This window comes from Saimiri boliviensis, chromosome 12 (assembly GCF_048565385.1).
Source record: "Saimiri boliviensis isolate mSaiBol1 chromosome 12, mSaiBol1.pri, whole genome shotgun sequence".
Taxonomy (NCBI): domain Eukaryota; kingdom Metazoa; phylum Chordata; class Mammalia; order Primates; family Cebidae; genus Saimiri; species Saimiri boliviensis.
The window spans coordinates 101,229,432-101,248,267 of NC_133460.1; the positions used below are offsets into that span (position 1 = coordinate 101,229,432).

Sequence of the window (18,836 nt, forward strand, 5' to 3'; positions counted from 1 at the left end):
TTCAGATTTGCACACATACACACACACACACACACACATACAGTAGATGAGGGCAGGGATTTGGACGTTTTATCCACTGCTGCATACTGATGTGTAGAACCATGCTCAGCACATGATAGATGTGAAATCATTATCTGTTGACCGGTTGGTGGTTCCACGCTGATCCACCTGTGTCACTTGCCATCCTGAGTATATGAGAGGAAAGCCTGGACCTCAGGGGACAGGACAGCGAGTCACCATCTATCATAGTACCCACCCCAGGCATCACAGTGCTGGACTCACCTGTCAACGCTCCCTGTCGGACAGGGAGCTCCCATAGTGTAGGACTATGTCCTTTACAGCTCAGAATCCCCAGAGCCTGCCATGGGGCTTGAAAAAATATGAGTAGATGCTTGTTGAATTAATGTAATCCAGAAAATCCAGGGCTAAGAGGAATCCAAATTAAATGAGATAATACGAAACCATAAATGTGATTTAAAAGACACCTTTGTGTGCTGTCCCTATCTTCTGGTGTTTGCTAAGGCATTTACATCACTTTGTGAATAGCAGTAGTATTTCACTTTGCATAAAGTAAGTAGTACACTTGGGTTTATCTGAGGATGTGGTAGATGGATAACTGAATTTCTTCCCATATCCACACTTGCTCAAGTCTTTGTCTATATGGGAACTGTCTTTCTCCATCACCAGTGGAGGAAGCACAGTACCTGCCACCATAAGCTTTGGGTTCTAGTCTTCCCTTCAGACTTACCAGTCTTATGTCTGACCTTCCCTTCGGTGATCCTCAGCTTCTCCATCTGAGGTTAATTCTCTTACAATAAGAGAACAACTGGTTGATGAAAACAATTCAGGAATGGCTGGTTAGAGAAGATTTGTGGTTTATGAACATACAGAAAGCAGGAATCACCAGGACCCACAAGGGGTTCATAGAGAAAATACTCTTTCAGGTGAATCTTGTTTCCTTCATTGATAGGATTAAGAGTCAGTAGAAATGAGGGATATCAAGAGTTTATGAATTCTGTAAGGCATTTGATACATTCAATGGAGTTAACATGAATTTAGTGCAAGGACCACTGGATGGCTTGGGGACTGGTTGGATACTGTTCATCAGAGGCTACAATTAAATGTTCTCAGAGAGAGGTTCTAAATTCAGGACTTCAAGCCTCTATCCTTTGCAGAGTCCCACTGAACACTTCTATTACTGGCTTAAATGAAAATAAAGAGGGCATGTTTATTGCATTCGTGGACAGGCTGGTAACAAAGATAGCATGACCCAGGGTCAGAATTAGCATCCAAATCACTCTCAGTCATAGACTAGAAGTGATGGCCTGGATCCAAAAACATGCAATGAAAAGGGTAAAGTGCTATTTTTGGCACCTAAGAGCTACTTGCCCAGATACAGAATTAATAAAGGCATGGTATAGCATCAGAAGACTTGAAAAGGTGTGAAGGGCTTTTGTTGACATTAGTCAATGGTGTGCTGTTAGTGTGCCAACCACTCCACCCCAACTCACCCCTCCCATAAAAAGCTAACTTTGTCTGAGGTTACAGTACAGAATCATAGCCACAAGTTTGAAGTGAACATCCACTGTGTTCAGTGCTAGTCTGATGGTTCCAGGGACCATATTTCAAAAGGGATGTGACATGAACAATCCAAAAATAAAATTAAGAAAACAATTCCCTTTACAATAGCATCACAAGAATAAAATATTTAGGAATGCATTTAACAAAAGCAGTGAAAAAATTATTCTCTGAAAACTACAAAACACTGTTGAAAGACATTGAAGAAGACATAGGTAATCCATGTTCATGGATGAAAAGATTTTTAATACTGTGAAAATGGCAATACCTCCAAAATTGATCCACAGTCTCAACACAACCCCTACATTCATATAGAAATACAAGGGACACAAAATAAACAACAATTTTGAAAACGAAGAACAAAGTTGGAGGATTCACACTTTATTTCAAAACTTACTGCAAAACCACAGTGATCAAGATAGTGTGGTACTTATATAGGGTAGACAGATACGTCCATGGAATAGAATTTCAGAGTCCAGAAATAAACCCTCACATGTATATTCAATTGCTTTTTGACAAGGGGGTGAAGACAATTTAGTGGGGGGAAAATAATCTTTTCATTAAATGGTGCTTGGACAACTTGATATCATGTAAAACAATGGAGTTGGACCCCTATAACACACCAGATATGAAAATGAATTCCAAATGGACCAAAAGCCAAAATGTAATTGGTAAAACCATAAAACTCTTACGAGAGGAAAGAAGAAAATACAGATGTAAGACTTTATGGCATTATGTTAGCAACGGCTTCTTAGATATGCCACCAAAACCACATGCAACAAGAAAAATATGGATAATCTGGACTTAATAAAAATTTAAAACCTTCATGCTTTGAAACATATCATCAAGAAGCTGAAAAGATAGCACACAGAATGGGAAAAAATATTTGCAAATAATATATCTGATAAGGGAGTTGTACCTAAAATACATAAAGAATTCGTACAAATCAATAACAGAAAGACATAACCCAATTTAAAAATGGACAAAGAACCTGAACAGATGTATCTACAAAGAAGATAGACAAATGTCCAGTAACTATGTGAAAAGATGCTAGTATCATGAGGTATCAGGGAAATGCCGATCAAAACACAATGAAATATCACTTCACACCCACAATGACTATGATTTAAAAGGCAGACGATGCAAAGTGTTGGCAATGATGTGGAGAAGAAAGAACCTTAGACACAGTTGGTGGGAATGTGAAATGGGACACCCACTGTGGAAAACAGTCTAGCAGTTCCTCAAAAGGTTAAATACAGAGTTACCATATGACCCAGCAACCACACTCCTAAGATATACCCAAGAAAAGTGAAAAAGTATGTCCATACACAAACTGATCCATATCAACACTATTCATAATAGCCCGAAATTGAAAACAACCTGAACACCAATCAACTGACTAATGGACAAACCAACCATGATCTATCCATACAATGGAATACTGTCCAGCAATAAAAAGTAAAGTACTGGCCAGGCACAGTGACTCACGCCTGTAATCCCAGCACTTTGGAAGGCCAAGGTGGGCAGATCACTTAAGCCCAGGAGTTCGAGATCAGCCTGGGCAACATGGTGAAACCCCATCTCTACAAGAAATACAAAAATCAACTTGGTGTGGTGGTGCATGCCTATAATCCCAGCTACTGAGGGGTTAAGGTGGGCGAATCACTTGGGCCTGGGAGGTCAAAGCTGCAATGAGCTGTGATTGCATCTCCACTCTAGTCTGGGTGACAGGGTGAGATCTTGTCTCAAAGAAACATAAGTAAATAAAAAAAGTGAAGTGGCCAGGCACAGTGGTTCATTCCTGTAATCCCAGCACCTTGGGAGGCTTAGACGAGAGCATCACCTGAGCTCAGGAGTTTAAGACCAGCCTGGGCAACACAGTGAAACCCCATCTCTACTAAAAATACAAAAAATTACCAGGACATGGTGGCTTGTGCCTGTAGTCTCAGCTACTTGTGAGACTGAAGCAGGAGAATTGCTTGAATCTGGGAGGCGGAAGTTGCAGTCAGTCTAGATCATGCCACTGCACTCCAGCCTGGGTGACGGAATGAGACTCTTGTCAAAATACACACACACACACACACACACACACACACACACACACACACACACAGTGAAGTACTGATACATGCTACAACATGGATGAACCTTAAAAACATTATGCTAAATGAAAGAAGCAGTTACAAGAGAACACGTCCTGTATGAATCCATTTATAAAAAATGTCCAGAACAGGTGAATTATAGCAACTAAAAGCAATTAGTGGTTTCCCAGGGCTGGGGTTGGTGGGGGTGGGAAATAAGGCGTGAATGCTGCTAAGGGGTATGACGGTTTCTTTTTGGGGTGATGAAAATATTCTAAAATTGATCATGGTGATGTCTGCACAATTCTGTGATATACTAAAAATCATTGAATTATATGCTTTAATTGAGTGAATTGCATGCCATGTGAATTATAGCTCAATAAAATTGTTATTGAAAAAGAAGGGTATGAACAAACAGAATCTCGGAATGAAAACAGGCTGTGAAACCACATCCCAGGCAGAAAAGCTGAAGAAGGCAGGAATACAACAGAAAGGCTCCTGGGGAGAAGCCACCTACAGATATGGGAAGAGCTGTCACATGGAAAGGGAAGTCGATTCTCCATGTGGCCTTGAAGTTGACTCTGCTACTCTGTCTGGACCGCACATTCTCCCCGCCAACAAATATCCAATAACTCCTATGCACTTTCACAGCTCAGCTTTCCCGACACCTCCCAGGGAAGCCTCCCCTACTTCCCTCCGTCTTCACAGCACCACATTCCTTGTTTTCAACTCACTTCCATCTGTCGTGACATATTTATTTAATTATTGGATGACAGTCTGAGAACCTCAATAAATTACCAGCTCCATCAAGGGACCCACTTGGCTTTCACTCACCAGAACTTATCACTCCCTGGCAGATAGGAGGTGCTTAATAAGTATTTCACGAATGAATGAATGAAACGTAAAAGCCAGAAACTACAAGCAGATCCTCTAAGAAATAACCTTCTGAGAGTCTGAACCATTTACAGATGGATGAGTGTCATTGCCCCTGCCTACACGGAAACTGATGGATGACACAGGTGTCCCAGAAGTATCAAAGGGAATGGAAAATGGGGTTGTTTTTCATTCTTTTTTAAAATCTCACAAACAGTTCACATACACTGGAAAAATCCTCAAAAGCAGATAAGTAATCAAATCAAATCACCCATAATCTCTCTACCATGTGATACCCCAGTTAACAGCATAGCCTTCTGGAGTTGGGCTATGTAGCATTTCCTTATATGGACAAACAGTACTTGAATGAATGGGGGATGATGTGGCTCTTTGTACATCTCACAGCCTTCAATCATAAGTCACACTTCCTGGATGCTTAATCTGTGCCAGGCACCATGTTAAACACTTGACATGCATTTGATTCTTCTAAAACCCAATGAGGCAGATACTTAGTATTCATATTTCATATTACAGATGGGGAAACTGGACATTAAATCACGTCAGTTGCTCGAGGTCATAGACTAGCAAGTAGCAAGCCCTCAGATCTCAGCAATCTGACTCCAGAAACCAGCAGGGGTTCCGCAGATGTTGGCTGAATGAATCACTGAATTAATGAACGTGTGCTGAACCACCCACACTAGTGAAAAACTGAGCTGAGCTTAACTAGCTAGTTGGCTATTGTCTTTCAAATGCTCTAGAACATCATTAATACCTTCAGGGGTCACAATAACCTAAGGCTAAAAAGGGATATCTTGACAACATAAGGAGCTTTCTTTGGCTCCAACTTGCCACCACTGGAGAGGTTGACCTCGAGGGGGAGTCCCAAGCATCTCCCTGAATAAGGCTCTCTGATGTCTCCCTTGTCCAGGCTTCTGTCACCCATGGAGTCATCCACAGGGTTCTCAGTCACTGGCAGAGCCCCTGCTGGGCCACTCCCGGCCACTACCTCTACACCAACTGCAGCTGATTGGCCTCTGCAGCTGCTGTGATGCTTCTGCATCCACTTTGGAGGTGCTGGTGCCACCTCTCCTGCTGGCACAGAAGCCACCAGTGCTGATGCTACCATCACATAAGTGTCACCAACACTGCCAGCGCCAGGCTCACCATTGCCACCATGTCACTGGAGCCACCAACTCAACACTGCAAGGGCCAGCATCGTGGTGGGGAGGAGTGAAGCCTTTGTGTGTTGTTTGCTCAAGCTCCACTCAGTTTGTAGGCAGATGGGAGACAAACTGGGTGTCAAGACATTATGAAGCACCCGAACGGCCTCTCTTCTCCAAAGAAAGCTTCATTCTGGACTATCTGGAGATTTCCAAGGAAGAGAGGACTTAGTCCCTCAGGTAAACAGATTCCTGGAAAGACCTACTCATGTTCCCAAGACGTCTCTAAATTCTCTCCAGCAGACGGTGGAAGCCAAGGTGTGACCTGCTTTCTGCCCCACCTTTCTCCTGCGGTGTAGAGAGATGACCAATTGTGTTCCATTGTTCTGCTACTGGGAAGCTTACAGGCATTTATGGCCCATCTTTTAAAATTCAGCAAGATCTCATGGTATGCATTTGTGATCCAACCTAACCCTTGACTTTGCCCTAGTTTCTTTTCCGTCCTGTTTCACAAATGTATTGTTTTTATTATGTTGTTATACATATGCCAGAAAGTCCCTTTTGAAATAAGACAAGTGTTCATAAAATAAAAGGAAGAGCTGGAATACGAACTTATGGATACATACTTTAAAAAGCTCATTTCCAAATGTGGTGAGTTTCATTAGCGTTTTTTCTCTGCAGACTTCAAACACGCTTAGCAGAAGATCTTCACCAAATGACTTGGTAGTTCCAGGTGAAAAACAGAACTCTCTTAGAAAGCTTCACTGCATGTGAATTACAGAATGACTGTTCACCTCCTGGCCTGTGGGAGACAGGCATTAAGGACATGGCTGTGAGGCATGGCTGACCCTGGGCAAAGCTGGCATTCAGGACCCCCAACCATTCCTCCCTCTCCATCTCCTTCAGCCCAGACTCTTTTCTTAAAGGGCACCCAGCTTTCTGCACTGCCCTGGGTGGTCCATAACAGCTGAAGTCACATTAAGGATGAAAGCTGTAACTCCATGCATGCTTCACAGTCAGGGGCCTTGGAAGAACCCCAAAGGCAGGACCACCTATGTAATTTGCTGGGCCCAGCATCAAACAAAAATGCAGGACCCTTCATTCAAGGAATTAAGAATTTCAAGACGGTGAGAGCAGAGGGTGAAACCACACACAAGGCCTTGTGTGACTACACAGGTCACAAGTCTGAGCCAGCCCTGCATGAAGGACACACAAAGGCACACTTTAGAAAATTATTTTTATACACAACCGCGCATTCTAATTTTTATGGAAAACAATAAATAGTTGGAAAAACAACACAGAAAATTTCAATGACATTCCATTCTCACAGAAAAACCAGTTGCCTCAGCTCTGTGATTTGTATTACTCTGGTGCAAAGGTGTGAGAAACAATGTCATCATTTTTACCATGTTTCCATCCGAGCTGTCACAAGCCATCAGAGTGCTGCATTTTTAAGAGAGAAGTTTGGAAGTGGTGATCAGATTGCATATGCCAGATATGGTTTCGTTCATCCCCACCCAAATCTCACCTTGAATTGTAATAATCCCCACATGTCAAGGGCAGGGCCACATGGAGATGATTCAATCGGGGGGGCAGTGTCCCCCCTACTGTTCTCATGGCAGTAAATAAGTCTCACAAGATCTGATGGTTTTATAAAGGGGAGTTGCCCTGCATGAGCTCTTTTTCCTGCCACCATGTAAAAAGTTTCTTTGCTCTTCATCTTCCACCACGATTGTGAGGCCTCCCCAGCCATGTGGACCTGTGAGTCCATTAAAACTCTTTCCTTTATAAATTACCCAGTCTCTGGTATGTCTTTATTACCAGTGTGAGAACAGACTAATACATACCACAGCAAAGCAAGAAGGGGTAAGATAGCCATGGCATAAGAAGTTCTCAAAGGATGGGTAGGATTTGGCAGGGCCAAGAGGAAGGGTTCTAAGGAAGGGAAGCCAAGGAGCAGAGAGAGGAACAAGCAACAGAACTGGTGAGAGGGGCAAGAAGAGGGTCACCTACCAGGACAGGTGGGGCGGGCTCACTTAGGGCCACTGAGTTACTTAAGAAAAATACATAAGCACCCTTTTAGAGTTCTGGAATCTGATTTTAAAATGGGGATTTTGTGCTCATATAGGGTAAAAGTAATGTGACTCACTCAATGTCAAATGGGCATCAATGGAGATAAATGACAGACACATGAACTTTTTCCCTCTACAAGCAAAATAGCATGAGAATAGAATCCAAAGGATACATATGAGGACTGACTGCTTGAAGTCTCTGAGTGAACCATCATCCAACACTCCAGATCTCACGGCTGCCTCTGAGCTCTAGCAGAGCCTTTTGGGTTTGTGCTAAGGCTGTTCTCAGTGTTGGGTCATCAGTCTTACCCTAAACATCCTGTCTAGCACATTCTGGGAGGGCGCTATGGGCACTGGTGGGCACCCCTGGTAAAGAATGAAATTTGTGTTCACCACCATTAACAAGCTCAGCCTCCAGGGACTGAATGATGAGGAATCACACTTGAACAAAGTAAGACTTGCTATCTTCCTACCTGAGACAGCACAGAAGGAAGAAAAAACTCAAGAATACTATTCTAGCCAGGCATCCTCCTCCTCAAATGAGCTTTCTGACTGAAATGTACTATGACACACCATTGCTCCTGGCAGAACTTCGAGAACTTAAGAGGTTTGTCTTTAGAAATATGTAGGCCAAGATACATGCTGTCATCTATCCTACAAGGAATATAGATTAACAGAGAATTTAAAGTCTGAGAAACCATGTAACACACGTATATTCCTCCAGACTGCAACTGACTTTCTCTGCCTGCCTCTCTTGCTGTATTTATATGGGAAATATGTTAATTTATGCAAATATATACACACTATGTTAATTTACATGCATAAATGTGTATATGTGTATGTATATGTTACATATGTATATTAAATATGCATATATGGGCTGGTAGCAGTGGCTCACACCTGTAATCCCACCACTTTGAGAGCAAAGGTGGCTGGATTACTCAAGCTGAGGAGTTTGAGACCTTAGCAACATGGCGAAACCCCATCTCTACAAAAAATACAAAAATTAGCCAGGCGTGGTGATGCATGCCCGTAGTTCCAGCTACTTGGGAGGCTGAGCTGCGAGGATCCCTTGAGCCTAGGGAGGTCAAGGCTGCAATGAGCCATGATCACACCACTATACTCCAGCATGCGGGACAGAGCAAGACCCTGTCTCAAAAAAATAAATTCATGTACTATATACATAAAAATATATACATACAAGTGCCTATCTAAATATGCATCTATTATATGTATAAGTATATGCATATGTATATAAAGAGCAAGAGGGGCAGGGAGAAGATACGTGTGTGTGCATATATATATATATATATATATATGCATTAATATATACTACAGCACAATTCAATTCCATTTTATTAAACCCAGTCAGCACTTAAGAGTCTCTGCAATGTGTTGGCCCAGGGATAAGCACTAGAACACAAAGTTATGAGTGTCAGCAACCTCGGGGAGCTGTCTAGAGGAGACACACTGAAGACCAAAATGCCCCTCTTATCAGCATGGTGGCTATTTATAATGGGAGGTAGATGGTTTGGTAGTTCTGTATTGACGGTGGCCAATAACATGGGTCAAGTCATGTTGGCTGGGTTCAGGTCCCGGCTCCACAACTTTGAAACTGTATAACATCAAACATGGAACTTGAGCTTAGGGGTCCTTGTTGGTAAAATAAATGCAGTCACATACTGCATGATGACATATAGGTCAATGACAGACCACATATATGACTGTGGTCCCATAAGATTATAATACTGTGTCTTTACTATACCTTTTCTATGTTTAGATATACAAGTACTTGCCACTGTGTTACAACTGCCTACAACTTCAGCGTAGTAATATGCTGTACAGGTCTGTAGCTTACAAGCAGCAGGCTATCCCGCATATACTAGGTTAGGTGTGTGGTAGGCTAAACCATCTAGGTTTGCGGAAGTAAGTACATTCTATGATGTTCACACAATGATGAAATTGCTTAATGATGCATTTCTCAGAACATATCCCTGTCATTAAGCAATGCATGACTGTATCTACAATAGTGGCCTCTTCATAGGGTAGCAGGGCTTAAATGATATAACAAGTGGAAGCACTTACACTTACGGGAACCAAAAGGCACTCAATGGAAGGCAACCATCATTGTTACCAGTAGTTTTGTTATTGACAAGAACATCAAATTCGACAGCAGGGCCACAGAAGAGAAAAAGTCAATCTAACTTGGCAGGTGTCAGGAGAAGTTTGTGGAGGTGGTGACATGGAGTTGAATCTTTCTTAATAGCATGTGTTTGCCAGGGGAACAAAAGGAAGAAAAGGCATTCATTCCAAATAAGAAAGGTTTATTCAAAGGCCCTGTGGCATGAAACACCCTAGCAGGTCCGGAGAACGGTCAGCAGATCAGCACAACCAGAGTGAGGGTTCAAGGTCAAAGAGATGCCAGAGTCAGATCTGGAAGGGCCACCAACAAGCCCTTAGCAATGGAATAACAAAATCAAATTGGCCTTTTAGAAGGTTTAGGTAATATTCAACAGAACATAATTTCACCTTTCTGGGGCCACCATCGTGACGATCAGCTGTTTTGAATACTACTGGAGTGTGTTAATGCCACAAAACAGAAAACCTGTAATTCACACGTTCTTTCTTCTGTTCACAAGTCTTCAGAAGGTTTTTGTTTTAGTTGTAGTGACGAATTGGCTTATTTTTCCACAGTGCTTTAGTTGCCAAGGAAGGTTTTCTTTACCACTAATCTCCTCCAGAATGATTTTAAAATACTCATCTTCCTAACCACAAGGAAAATCTTAAGTGGTCACTTTTTAGCACTCAAAAGGGCCGCACGACAACTGTTCACCCTCAAAGTGCACAAACAGCAATGGCAGCTTTGCAGATCAGGACTCTGAGTCAGAGGAGGGTATGGGAGGCATAGACAAGGTAAGGGTTAGAACTGGAACGAAAAGAGAAATGAGAGCTCAGAATAAAAGCAGTGTGAGTAAACAACAGTCTACAGGAGCAGCAAGAAAGACTAAGAAAGTCACCAAAGAAGAGTAAAAAGAGCATATGGTATGGTTGGAAAGGGACAGACAAAACAGAATAGGTCAAAAATGCAAAGGGTCTTCTAAAGGAAGTCAGTGGCAGAAAATTTGGGACAGCCAACTGAACTGTTTTGATCAATATGCTCATTCATCATTCAGGAGGTCAGCCTATTGGTCAATTCTATTAATTCTCTTTTTCAAATATGTCCTGGGCACCTTCCATGCCAGGTGCTGAAGATTCAGAGCTGAATTAGTTTCCAGTCTCTGTCTTCACTCAGTAGCTCACCTGCTATTGGGCTGAAAAAAATAACGTGACGCACAGAACAGCGCACGGTCTCCAACCATCAAGAACTCATGCCAGCAGGGAGAGAATTCACTGCTATGGAGGACCTGATATCTGCCAGGAATTGTCCTAGGCTTGTTTATTTATGCCGTCTTGCTTGATCCAACCTTCCTTTGATAAAATCAACAGGCATCAACAATCTGTTTTTCTGGCCCCGATTTTCACTGTTCCATATTAAAGAGCATGGAGGCAGCGGGTGGGAAAGAGGTCATCACACGAGGAAAGGTTGCTGAAAAACCAGTTTCAAATGCCCTTTGTTTTAGACACCCTCATTTCCAGAACCGTCGCCTAAGGATTGGGTCTGAGATTTTCATAAAACAAACATTGCTTTTTCCAGTTCACTTTTCCCCTTTAGTTTAACGTAACATTGGCCCCAAATGCCCATGGATTAATTCTGTCATTCCTTGGCTAACAGGCCCATAACATGTTCCGTCTGTTCACATGCGTTTGTGTGTGCTCAAGTGCTGGCGTGTCCAATTCAGACACAACTAGGGAGTGCCGTCATCCCTGCGGGATCTGCCAGTTCGTCAAATCCAAATCCTGGACACAGATGTCCTGTCACTGCCACAGGACTGCTTCTTTGTGTGGCAGCTGCTGCAGCCTGGGGGTGGTGAGAATTAATGGTATTTTGCTTAAGTTGTAAAAAACAAAACAAAACAAAAAACAAGATAATCATGTCAACCCATAAGGTGGAACTGCAACTTAGCAAGCATTTTATGGTCAACTGAGAAATTCAAAGAACATGATAGAAAGAGTTAAAGCAAGCATGAAAGACAGCAAAATCTCAACCACTCTGTGTTTCTCAGATAATAATTTTTCTCCTGAAAAACCAAATCAAATCAATAAATTTATTTATTGAGCAACTACTATGTGAGAGGTACTGTCTGTCCCATTGAATATTACAGGATTTGCTTTCACTATGGTCTTTTATTTTTTCCAGTATTTAAAGCATTGACCAAGATGCTTTCATGGTTTTCTCCTTAAGCAATTTTATTATTATGAATGTCTTCAGAAGTTCAACACTTTTAGGGCTACACAGTTTTCTGGGGCTTTTTGTTTTGTTTTGTTTTCTTCCTACTATTGTTTCTCACCTAAAGCATTCCCTTTCTTTTCCTACTCTCCGATAAAAATCTAGCATCTGGGGTCTGAGACCACTTGAAACGTCTGGGCTGGGGATTGCTAATGGCCTCCCAGAGATAACCCAAATTGCTGATTTAGCGAAGCCCATTCTTGACCTTGACACAAGACAAGACAGGCAAAGGGGAAGGACTTGGGAGGCAGCAGCAAAAGAAAAGGGATCATAGAAGCGCTCAGATCTCGGCAGGCCCCTCCCCCATTCAGCAAACACCTGGCTGAGTTGGAAAACACCACCAGCTCAACCTTCCCATTGGCTCCAATTGAAGCTGTCAGTTCTCGGCTTGTCACTGGTTGCACTGGGAGCCCCCAGGCAGCCACAAGAGCCCTAATTAGGCAGAAATGACACTTCTACAACTGACCTGCCAGGACCTTTGGCAAACCATTTAACATCATTAGTTAACATGTTTTAAAAGTGTGAATGTAAATGAACAGCCAGTGGCTTTCAATGGAGTTTGTCGGTGGCATCTCCCCCTCCCTTTCTCAGTCTTTCTCTTTTTACATGAATAGTCCACTTGTTTTCTCCCGAATTGGAGGGAGGCACCGAAGGAGAAGGAAGAGGACCAGTCCTCTGAGAAGAGAGACATGTTAAAGCAAAAACAAGCCCAGAAGAGCGAGAGGCCATCTTCCTGCCTCTGTATGGGCCCTCACAGAGCCAATCTCCGAGGGCCACCAGAGCAGGGCAGGAAGACAGCGGGCGGCCGGCAGGCCAGACGGATGCTAGGTCCACAATCTGTGCGTGTGAGTGTGGCCAGCGACGATTCTAGGCTTTGGAAAGGTGGGGAACAAATTTGTTTTCTGACTCAAGGGTGCCTCTGAAATTCTCCCAAACCTCTTCCCACTTGCTAGTGTTCTGAACAAGCAGGTTTTGCGGCAGTGGTCTGGCAAACATCTTACACGTGCAGAAGTTTAAACGTCCCAGTTCTATATACACCTAGTCCCTCTCGACAGGAGTGAGGCTCTAGGGGTCATGATTTCAGATGCCAGTTTGATACTTACACACATTAGTTCATTTCCTACCTGAAGCGGCTATTTCCCACCTTGAATCACACTTCATTTTGTTCTTTGCTTTACACCCACAGAATCCGTACACGCCAACACTCTCCATCTGTAGGAGGGGGGAAAAGAGTTGCACTGTGAAAATGTTGCTTTGTTTTCACGTTGCTCTTAAGTCGCGCACCCATGCTGGTTGACAGTTTGAAGAGGCAGCACCCAGCAGGAGGGAAGCAAAGGTTTAGGTGGGCGCAGAGGAGCCGGGTCCCTGGCAGGTCTGTGCACTTACCACCTACGTGTTGTGTGGCCTTAGACAAGGTGCTTAGCCCTGAGTCTCAGATGTTTTCATCTGCAAGACAGAGATAATGCCTTACTACATCAAGTAAGAAAAAAAAAAAATAGATGGAAAGTCACAAAAACCGGGAAGCGTTGTGTGCACGGAAGGAATCCTGGAGAAACCAGAGCTGGCAAAAATGAGGAACCAGGCCGGTTCTCTCTCCATTTACCCTGGAGAGATGACACTGAGAATCTGCCCTCTGGTTCCCCAAGGCACACTTGACAGAGCCAATATACCACTAGCCCATCCCGGGGCACTCCCTGTCCTCTCCCTCCACACCTATTTATTCTTAAAAGGACTGTAGATATTACAAAGACAAGCACTGAGTGCAAGGCAAATTCTGAAAACCCACAGTTCTATTAGCTATTCATTCCCTCTGCTGGGTCCTAAACAGTACAAGGGGGAAAACATGTCTTGTCCATCTGTGGATTTCTGGAAGTCCTGCGAACACTGGCGGATACACCGTAGATGCACAATACATGTTTACTAGTTGGAATGCAAGAATTCAGCTTCCACGCATGTGCTGAATGCAGTCAGGAGTGTGTGCTTTACAAAGGTAGCACAGATCCTAAATTTGGAGAGCTTTCCTCCTCTCTGAATTAAAGATGAGTAAAATCAAACAGGCTGTGTGTGGTGGAGGATGCCTGTGAGTGGTCGCGAGAGAGGAGCAAAAGAAAACAATCTTAGTTTGGGGCAGAAAGAGAGTGAAAATGCTGGAAAGCATCCTTAATAACAGTAAATGGGGAAAGGGAAAACGGCTCATCGTGATGGGGCATTTAGTGCTTTTAAGCTAAATACCTCAGCATATTAAGCAAATAGAGAAAAGCCAGCTAGAAGATGTCAGCAAATTGAACCGAACAGTGTTCAGAAAGCCCATAGGAGGTGTCTGTTTTTGACCCCTTTTCCCATCACATGCCTGGGCCCAGGCTGCTTGTTTAGTGTTGCCTCTCCTCTCCAGCTGCGGAGCTTATTGAAAAGCTCTTGCTCCCTGCCTGGTTTTGGCACATTTTCTGCAGGTGCCTCCTACTGCGGCCACAATGGGCTGCTAGGGAGGTTTAGACCTGTCAACAGCTACAGGGGAGGGGGTGGCAGCGGTGGAGGGAGCACAGTCATTGTCTTAAAGGGCCAGTGACATTGTATGCAGCCACGGAGCCTGCAGCACTGGCACCTGCTAATGAGATGAACCCTTTCTCCCACTCTCTTTCTCTCTTTAATGATTTAACTAGATCGCTTTGGTTCCTTTCTGGAAGGGGAATTGCTCCATTGATCATATAAAGTAATTGCCTGTAAAACATTGCTCTGCAACAACTACTACTTCCCTGGCTGCAAATGTCACAGCAATTGAAAAGCTCTTAGCCCCGTTCAAGAATGAGGTTGCAGAAGAGAACAGTCTTTGCATACGTCCCCAAGTATTTGTGTGTTCCTAGAGTTAGTTACAAATTTTTGGTGTGACTGGTGGATTTTTAAGACAGAATTTCTTCCCTGCTGTATGGCTTGATTTTTGTGTGAGGTTATGGTAAACTAAACACACACACACACACACACACACACACACACACACACACACACACACAAACTCCCTCCACCCTAAAATTAGATCTATTCATTCAGATAAAGAAATTCTTTTCTTCATCACCCATACCATTCTTCTCTGAGAGGCCATGAGGTTGGAAGGACACCCATATAGGTCCAGTGTGATTTGGGAAAGGGTCTTCATTTCTCCTTACAGAAGTAGACAGTATCTTTATCTAGGAGGAAGCAGGGGCCTTGGTTTGGGAAGGAGGAATTGATGCCTTAATTGTTTAAGATTTGCTGATTTTTCAGACCTGTCACTTGGCGGCGGCAGTGACACACTGTGGGAACGGGGACCACACACTTAAGGAGTTTTCATAAATAGCTTTATTAAATAGTCACTGCCACACCAATGTGAAGGAGTAATTTACCTGGGGATAAATCACTTGTAACAGGCATGAACCTGCCAACAAAATAAAAAACGGTTAGTGATGGTTTCATTTTTCTCCAACAGGTGAAAGCGTTTAGTTTACATTTAAATCAGAGAGAGACCTTTTTCAACTGAGTTGGTGGGAAATGCCACTTGTGCCACGCCATGCTGCCCGCTACCAATCTGGAACAAAGCTCAGGTGAACCACCTGCCATCAGGATAAGCCGTGATGACAGGTGAATCACCTGTCATCATGATAAACATATCAGAATATGTTTCTTCTAGCTGATGTAGGAAAGGCAGCAGACATGCCTATTACTGCACTTTTATAAAAAGGCAAAAACATCTGCCCACTTACTGACAAAGAGCATAGAGAACTGAGCTATAAAAAAAAAAAAAAGACTGTTTATGATGATAAATCTGAAAAAGCCATCGAACTTTGTGCAGCTAAATCCTCTGAAAGGTCATGGTACAACTTCCACAGCTGCACTTACGCGCATTTTTTTTTTCTTAGAATTTTGAGACTGGAGATTTTAGATTTTAAAATCTTTTAATACTATCAGAATATAAATGATATCGAACTAGAGCAGTAACACATACTATATCAAAATATACTTTATATAATAAAAGGTATTTTCCTACGTATAATAAAAGGTATTTTTTATTTGCCTATTTAGTAAAAAGAATGCAAAAACAATTCTTTAAGTCTAAGCCCATTAAATAAACTGATTCCCGAATATGAAGAATTATGCTGACAGCCTTTTAACCTGGAATTTGAATGTGTTTCTATTTGCTCATACTAACAGGTTTTTTTAAATTGTCTGTAAAATGACAGATATAATTAGATGTTTAATTTGATAATTAATACAGAACTAAATAAAATATGAAACCAATAACCCCAAAAGTTCTGCTTGGCTCTGAGTCCCTTAAATAAAAACAAAGATTTATACACTGTCATGGGAAATGGATAGTAAGTGTAAATTACTTCATATGGCAATTTCTAGTAGCTTTGCCTATTTGATCGGTGGTCAAGGCAGAGGAAAGTGGGTTGAATCAAGCCCATGCATCCAAGAAGAGAAGAGCCTGGACTATCGAGGCTGGAAACAGAAACCCCATTTGTACAGAGCAGCACAGCAAGCCAGGGTGTGATGGGAGGGCCGGGGGGTGGCATTCTGCATGGGAGGGAGGTGGGGGTGGCTGGCCTACTGCTGGTCCTCAGGCCGAGTGTCCTCTGCATGAACTCCCAGAGTGAGAGCGTGTGTGGACAGTTTTAACACCGTTTCACCGTATTTCTGGAGGGGGGAAAAACAGAACATTTGAAGTGGAGAAAAAAAACCAAACAAATACATCATCAGTGGAATGAATGTCAAATCTGACAGCAACTGTGGGACTGGTTTCACTTCCAAGCGTGCCCTTTTTTGGTTTATTTGTACATGATGCAAGAGGTCTGCCTAGAATTCCAAAGTTCAAAGACAACAAAATCACGCTTTGCATCTTATTCCTCACATGGATCTCCATAGCACATTTTAAACCATCTGACTTCACAAGGTACAATTTAACCTTCAGTTAAGTTTGTTTCAACTTCATACAAAAGAGGGTTTGTAAAGATGCTGGGGTTTGCATTTAAAAAAAAAAGACTGTATTTTAAAAAATGTTGACTTATTCTTTTCTGTCAAGGCCCAGCTGGTTAAATGTAGAGAGAGATGAGAATTATAACCTGGGCTAATATGTGATTTTTCTGAGTGGTAACTGCTAAATTCTTCATAATTCATATTTGTCAACTTATTTATGTAGTGAGAGCCACACAGACTTCAACCTGAGCACCTTATGTACTTAGAAAATCTATGTGTCTTCATTTGTCACCAATATGTATTTCATCCACTAAAAGTTAACATTCAGATATGTAAAGGTCCTTAATACTCTAATAAAAAGCTAACAGTCAGGCTAGCGGGTAACAGGACTTGCTGAAATGTTTGTTTTCAATACATAAGGTGAACATACTTTTCAGTTGGAAAATGACATCAATCTGAACCTGATTTTATAGCTCTTGAATATAGAACTACTGGCTAAGGGGAGAAACAGATTTTACTATTTTATGCCTTTGTGGAATGCACAAGATCATTCTAAAGAAATATTTCGACCGCAGTGTTTCAGATCAGGTCAGATGTTACTGAAGCTATATGAGCACAGACCTCACTCCCCTCCCCCACGAAGAGCCTTGCTCTACCTTGCTGTTTCCTACAATTTTCTTAGAATTACATGCTGCAAAGTTCCCTTTCTTTCAAAAGTCACAAAGCACTAAGTAGCCAAAGGAATCTTCCCATACCCTTGTTTTTCTCAGTTTGACAGGGATCACAGCTCCATTCCTCCAATAATATCCATCCAAAGTTACAGCTTATTTATATCCCACTGAAATAGATGCACTTTAGTAATCAACACAAGTATGACTGATTCCAAACGACTTCATAGATGCCTTGTAAAAAAAAGACCCTAAAATCTCACCTACACATTTTGTCAAAAGTAGATGAGACAGGATGGCATGACGTGTATAATCTTAAAGTCTCAATTTAGTAGCAAGGTGGGTCGATCATAAACGTAGTAATCATGTGGACTGATCCTGATGTGGCAGCTAAGCCTTAACCCAAGAGGGTACAGACGTGTGCAACATTTGATGTACCCGCCAGAGTCTAGTTTTGTGCCAAGAGTTTAGTGCTTTTTTTTCTTTCTTTTCTTTTTTTAAATTATTGGGGCTTTAAAGAGTGTAAAAAGCCCAAGGCATGCTCCTAGTAAGTTGGACTCAAGACAGCATACATACAGAATGGAAAATCAGTTCTTTTTAGTTGAAAACAAAACACACGGTGATTTTTTTTCTCATATAATATTTGGAGATAAAGTCTCTTACAAATATAAACTAAACAGAGTTCCTGTTTTGAGTTCATTTTGATTGCATATCCTGTTTTGCAGATTTATAATTATCTCTGAGAAAGACAACTAATTTTCCAGCATTTGGTTTATAAGATGTATACAAAAAACTACTAAATGAACAGATAATTTTCTTTTGCAAATATTAATTTTCTTGGTTCAGAATTTTAAGTGGCTATACTTTCAGTAAAGTAATAAATGATACACAGAACAACATTCATTCTAAAGTTTATAAATTGATAAATACACATTTTATTTATTTCAAATATCATTCTTTAAAAATTATAGCCCTTTGTTCTTACCCTATAAAAACATAGTCTTTGATTTTGTATTTGATTCTGCATTCTCAAAATCAGCACAGGAACTTTATTTTTCCTGTCAGCTTAG

The 18,836-nt window shown here is 42.0% G+C and overlaps 1 protein-coding gene across 2 annotated transcripts in view; it reads right to left on the bottom strand.

The window, feature by feature from the left end:
• The window catches only part of HSPA12A (heat shock protein family A (Hsp70) member 12A), a 185,515-nt gene that overhangs the window by 157,918 nt on the left and 8,761 nt on the right, over positions 1-18,836 (bottom strand). The window contains exons 2-3 of one of the 2 annotated variants that reach the window (XM_074382950.1): positions 13,538-13,597; positions 13,276-13,363 (exon numbers count right to left, since the gene is read on the bottom strand). In XM_074382950.1, coding sequence (XP_074239051.1) covers positions 13,276-13,363 — 88 coding nt within the window. In that variant the 5' untranslated portion in view covers positions 13,538-13,597. The remainder of the gene's footprint in view (positions 1-13,275; positions 13,364-13,537; positions 13,598-18,836) is intronic. The other variant, XM_074382949.1, reaches the window with a different exon arrangement.